Raw genomic sequence first — 5,456 nt, forward strand, 5'->3', positions numbered from 1 at the left:
TCCTGGTGTCTGTATTCCTCACTCTGGGTTTTTGTCCCAGCATCTGACAGCCTGAATTAGAAATAGCATTTTTGATAAAGCTGAGAGAGAATTCACTGAGCAGTTGCAAGTGCTTTAATACTTATTTTTATTTCCCAGCAAGGGACACCTATCTGCTGCTTGTGGTGCTTTCCAAACACTGCAGCAGAGCCGAGTTGCAGTATCTCACCTGGCCCCCACAGGGAGCAGCAAAGCTTCCCAGGAGCTTTTGATAACAAAAGATGAGAGTGCATCACTTGAGTTGGGTTTGTCAGTCCTGAGCATGGGACTAGAGGAGCAGAAGGAGGCTGTGCAGGAGGAAGGGAGGAGCAGGTGCAGTGTTGCTGTGGGAGCATGTGATGGTTTGCAGCAGCTGGGCTGCACTGGAGCAGTGGCAGAGGTTGCATGAGGCACGGTGTTTGCCATGGCATTGCATGAGGGAGGCCTTCAAGCCCTGCAGCATGGGCTGGGCTCACGGTGTGGGCCCTGTGCTGCACCCATGCTGGAGAGAGGATTGTGCTGCTCCTGGGGAGGAAAGGCCAGGGAACAGCAGTGGGCATCTCTGTGCTCACACTGGTATGAACAGCAGTGGGCATCTCTGTGCTCACACTGGTATGAACAGCAGTGGGCATCTCCATGCTCACACTGGTATGAACAGCAGCTGCTGCTGAGCTGAGAGCCTCCTTGCTGGGCTGGGTAGGAGGGAGTCCATGTCTGAGCACCTGGCTGCATCCCATAATGGCACACAAAACACCTGTGTCACTTTTTTTTTTCTTTTTTTGATCAATTCCTGATTGCTTTTCCTGCAGCAAAGGAGAAGCAGACCCAGCCGTAGCAATGCCCTGTACCTCTGGTCCTTGTCCTTCCTCTTCAGCCACAGACACCCAGAGTGAATTGTCCGACAGCCCCAGTGTCTCACCCACCCCACCCTTCCCTCCTTCCTCTCCTGGGTGTTTGTCCTCCCCCTGCAGGGTGACTGGGTTGAACAGAGCAGGAAGTTCTCAGCTGTGGCCGTGGGGCTGCCAGGGAGGATTTAATTTGCTGGCCTGTTGATAAGTTTAGTGGCTCATTTGCAGTTCCCTTTTCTGGGGGGGGTTGTTGCAGTTAAGCAAATCTGGGGGTTTTCAGTCTTTCAGGGACGTGGGGTTGCAGTCTGCTGTGGCCACAGTTACAGAACAGCTCTTACAGGGGTTTGGAGTCAGGTTGCCTGTTCCTCAAAGCCTGTGGCTGTGTGTCTGCTGCTTTTCTTCAACCCAGCAGTGACTGTTAGCCCAGTGTGACTAAGCTTTTGCTGACTTACGCCATCATCTCAGTTATCAGTCAGCTTTCCTGCCTTTGAGGGCTGGCAGCCTGGCTCCCTCTGGGTTCCTGCCACATCTGTCACCTCTGGACAAATGTGAAGCCACATTTGCTCTGGATGAAACTGAGCTGAGGACACAGATGGCCAGACCTGACCTGGGGAATGAGAGCTCAGCATTAATGGAGAACGATCCAGCCAGGCAAGGAGCTGTAGAAGAGGCAGGAAAAAAGCCAAGCCAGGAGCCAAGTGCCAGCCTGGGCAGGAGAGGGAGTGCACCACCAGGAGTGGGGACATGATGTAAGTAGGAGGCCAGAAGGTGTGGCCTTTGTGATTACTCGCTGCTGTTGCTGTTGAACAGTAATTTTTTGACCGTGTAGGATAACTGTCACTTGTCACACAGCCCAAAAGGGGTCCCCTGAACCCATCTGGTCCCCCTGGAGCTTCTGGCACTCCTCTGGATCCCAGCTGAGGAGGCTGCACAGAATGTGTCCAGGCACAGGCCATAGCTCGGAGCCAACAAGGAAGTTCATTCCATACCCTTAGATTTGCTCATCAAGGAAGGGAAAGCCCTAACCTGAGCTTCTCTGGAAAGGGCAGGGCCCCAGAAGTAAACTCCTCCACTTCAGAGTAATTCCGTGGGACCAGACAAAAAAGTGAAGGTGCCAGTCTGAGGTCAAAAGTGGCAGCAGAGATGTGGCCCCACCGTAAAGGTCACCCTGAAGGGAAATTCCTCTTCTTCAGAGCTGCGGCTCACTGTGCCCAGGGTGGGTGAGGAGGAGTCTGTGGTGACTGTAACTGTCAATTTTATCAAGAGCAAACATGGATCATGTGCCTCTGCTCATCGGCCATTTTTCAGCACTAATCTCTCTCAGGACACTTGAAATGGCTCCGGCCATCACTGCTGCAACACACTGCAGGTGCCCAAAGATGCAAGATAATCAGCAAAGTCCCCAAAACTTGCCACAGCTGGGAACTGGAACTATTCCAGTTCCCAGTCATTGGGGCAGGTGGCAAGAGCAGCTCAAAGCAGCCCCCCAGATCCTGCAGTCACCTGGGCACCCAGAGCAGAGAGGCGCATTATGTGGTGCCTGTTGGTGACAGCTGGCATTTCGTGACAAGTCCCTGCTCCCAAGCACAAAGGAGAGCAGACAGCGGGGCGGGCTGAGCGCATCCCCCGCGTGGGGGCCCCGGCTGCCTTGGCTGCTGGCCAGCGCTGATAAGCAGCTGTCTGACCTTGGGCTGTTGTGAAAGGAGCTCGCTTGGCACAGATGCAGGCAGGAGGCTCAGCAGGGGCTCCCTGCTTCCCCTGGGAGCTGCACTGGAGCTGAGGCCCTGGCTCTTTGTTCCTGCTGGGCTGTGCTGCTCCACTGTCCCTGTTGGTCCAACCCATGGACATGGACACGAGGCCTGACCCCGACCTGCCTCTTCACAGGGTGCTCAGGGGGAGGGCAGTGGCTCACAAAGACCTGGGAGGGACAGCTGGGTCACTTGCTTGGTTTGAGCACAAGAAACAGCCCAGCTCACTTAGGGCTGCCTTTGGTCTGTGGGGAACTGAGCAGTCAATACTGCATGACATAACACTCCTGCAAACAGACTGAAGCAGTTAGGCAAGCAATGGAAAAGCCAAGGATGGGAAACAGCAACCCCTGAAATTGAGAAAGGAGCTTACTTCTCTTTATCTAGTGAGGATATACCAGCTGTAATCCTGTGTGTAGACTTTACCACCCTCAAATAAGTGGAAAAATTATAGGACTCTGGAGAAGGGAATTTGTTGCCCTTCTTTCTTGTGCTCCTCCTGTTCTTCTTCTATAAGAGCTGTAATGAGGGATGTGGGACTCCAGGCAGCTCTTCATAATGTAGTTTGTTAGATCCAAGATGTTACAGCAGCCCAGGGTTGTGGGTGACAGAGCCTGTGCCTACAGCTGTCAGCTCCAGCTGCAGGCAGGCCTGGAGACCCTTTGGTTTTGGTTACAATGCATTATATACTTTTCTTTGCTGAGCACCTTAAAACAGAAGGACCAATCTATACCTTAATTTTTACCTATAGCCTATCATAGCTACTATAATTACCATATTCATGTTACTGTTCACCAATCACTAAAGTTAGTACGTTACAGTTTAAGCTAGAAGTTGTTTTTCAGTTTTCTTGCAGTGGAAAACTCAGAGACCTTTTTTCTACTTGCAACATCAGCAGGCTTGTTTGCCTGTGCTATCTTTCTGCTTGGTAAAAACACCTTCTTGTTTGAAGTGGGTTTATCCTTTGCTCTAAGCCATAAAAACCCCTTCTAACTAACACACCCTTTGCCTTCTTGGTTACCCAGTAAGACTGGCTCAGCAATTATTTCTTTCTATATCAAAACTTGCTTTCAATTCCATTCCTTCTTCAGATTCTACATTCAAAAATCTTTCTGCCAAGCATCCATATTTGTGAGACTTTCTTGTCAAACTTCCATCTTTCCCATTCCTGAAGCACAAACTGCAGGTGTTTCTCTCCCCAAGGCCACGCTCAGTGGCAGTGGCGTGCTCGGAGAATGCTGCAGCCTTGGTGCCACACTGTGCGGGTGGCCTGTCACTACGAAGGCTGGACCATTCTGTGTTTTGCTGCTTTTCCACAGCGTTTCGGAAGATCGGTGACGCTTCCCTGTTAGCTGTGGGTTTAAAGCCACCCCGCTCTGCGCATTTCACTGATCACAGCCCCCGAGCCCCTCAGAGCAGGCCCCGCCAAGCCCGGGAGGTGCGGGGGCGATGTCCGGGCGGGGCAGCGCTCGGGGCGGCTCGGGGCGGGGCCGGGGGCGGCTCCCGGCGGGACGGGGCGGGCGGAGCGAGGCAGCGGCGGGAGCGGAGCCGCTCCCTCAGCATTGCGCACCATGGCGGCGGCAGGAGCGCGCGGGCGTGTGGCCAGGCTGGAGGAGCTGGCGGCGAAGCCCCTGGGCGCGGCGGAGCCGCTGTCGCTGGGCTCGCTGAAGGGCAAGGTGCTGCTGGTGGTCAATGTGGCGTCGCTCTGAGGCACGACCAAGCGCGATTACCAGCAGCTCAACGAGCTGCAGCAGCGCTTCGGTCCCCGCGGGCTCCAGGTCCTCGGCTTCCCCTGCAACCAGTTCGGTCACCAGGTAAGGGCGGGTGGCGGGGCCGGGAGTGGGGCCGGGGAGCGGGGCCGGGGAGCGGAGGGGAGCCGTCCCCCGGGCCGGGCTCTCACGGGCCGTTCTCGGCGCGATTTTACCTTTGTTTCCTTAGGAAAACTGCACCAACGAAGAGATCCTTCCCATGCTCGAGCACGTTCGTCCTGGCAACGGCTTCAAGCCCAATTTCATGATGTTCGAGAAGTGCGACGTGAACGGGAAGGACGCGCACCCTCTGTTCACCTTCCTGAAAGAGGCGCTGCCCTTCCCGCACGACGACCCCTCGTCGCTGATGACCAACCCGCAGTACATCATCTGGTCCCCGGTGTGCCGCAATGACATCGCCTGGAACTTCGAGAAGTTCCTCATTCGCCCCGACGGCATGCCCTTCAAACGCTACAGCCGGCATTTCGAAACCATCAAGATCCAGGACGACATTGAGATGCTTCTGCAGAAGGTTGACTAGAAAGTTCTCTGCCCTTTGCCCTTGCTGTTGGCTGTTTTTCTTTCAGGGAGCCGCTGCTTTGGCAGAAATCCCAATGTCTCATGCAGATTTTGCTTATGATGGTGCATCTTCCAAATCCTTGAAGTGTGCCTGATGTTTTCAAAAGTTGCATGGGAATGTTTGGGAAGGAATGCCAGGGCAAGCAGCTGTGAGTTTCAGTAGTTCACTGTGATTCTCTGAATAAAAATTGTGTAGTTTCTTTAAGGCTGTGGCTTGATAAATCTGTGTGAGTTGGGTAAAACGTGGTGGGTCTGTTACCTGTTCATCAGCCCATGTGGGTGCTCACCTGGAGCACTCTAGCACGGCCGTGCAGTCAGGCTGAACTAAACTGAGGGCATGAGCTCTGCAGGCTGTGAATCAGTACCATGTCCTGCCCCATGTGTAACAAGCCTGGCAGAGCAGGAGGGCGGTGGGGAACAAACAGACCTTGCCCCAGTGCTCACTGGGCCTTCCTTAAGGCCTCTGTGCAGAGGGAACACCCTGGCATCTGGCCAGGAGGTGATTTTACACTGGC

General features: G+C 54.2%; 1 protein-coding gene across 1 annotated transcript; it reads left to right on the top strand.

Moving 5' to 3' along the window:
* The first annotated feature begins 4,169 nt into the window (after positions 1-4,169).
* GPX1 (glutathione peroxidase 1) lies at positions 4,170-5,146 on the top strand. The gene is made up of 2 exons (XM_058812922.1): positions 4,170-4,428; positions 4,553-5,146. Exons 1-2 carry the CDS (start codon positions 4,186-4,188, stop codon positions 4,901-4,903), a joined length of 594 nt encoding a protein of 197 aa, XP_058668905.1. The 5' UTR covers positions 4,170-4,185; the 3' UTR covers positions 4,904-5,146.
* The last annotated feature ends 310 nt before the right edge of the window (positions 5,147-5,456 follow it).

The sequence above is a fragment of the Ammospiza caudacuta genome, chromosome 12 (genome assembly GCF_027887145.1).
Source record: "Ammospiza caudacuta isolate bAmmCau1 chromosome 12, bAmmCau1.pri, whole genome shotgun sequence".
NCBI classification, from domain to species: Eukaryota; Metazoa; Chordata; class Aves; order Passeriformes; family Passerellidae; genus Ammospiza; species Ammospiza caudacuta.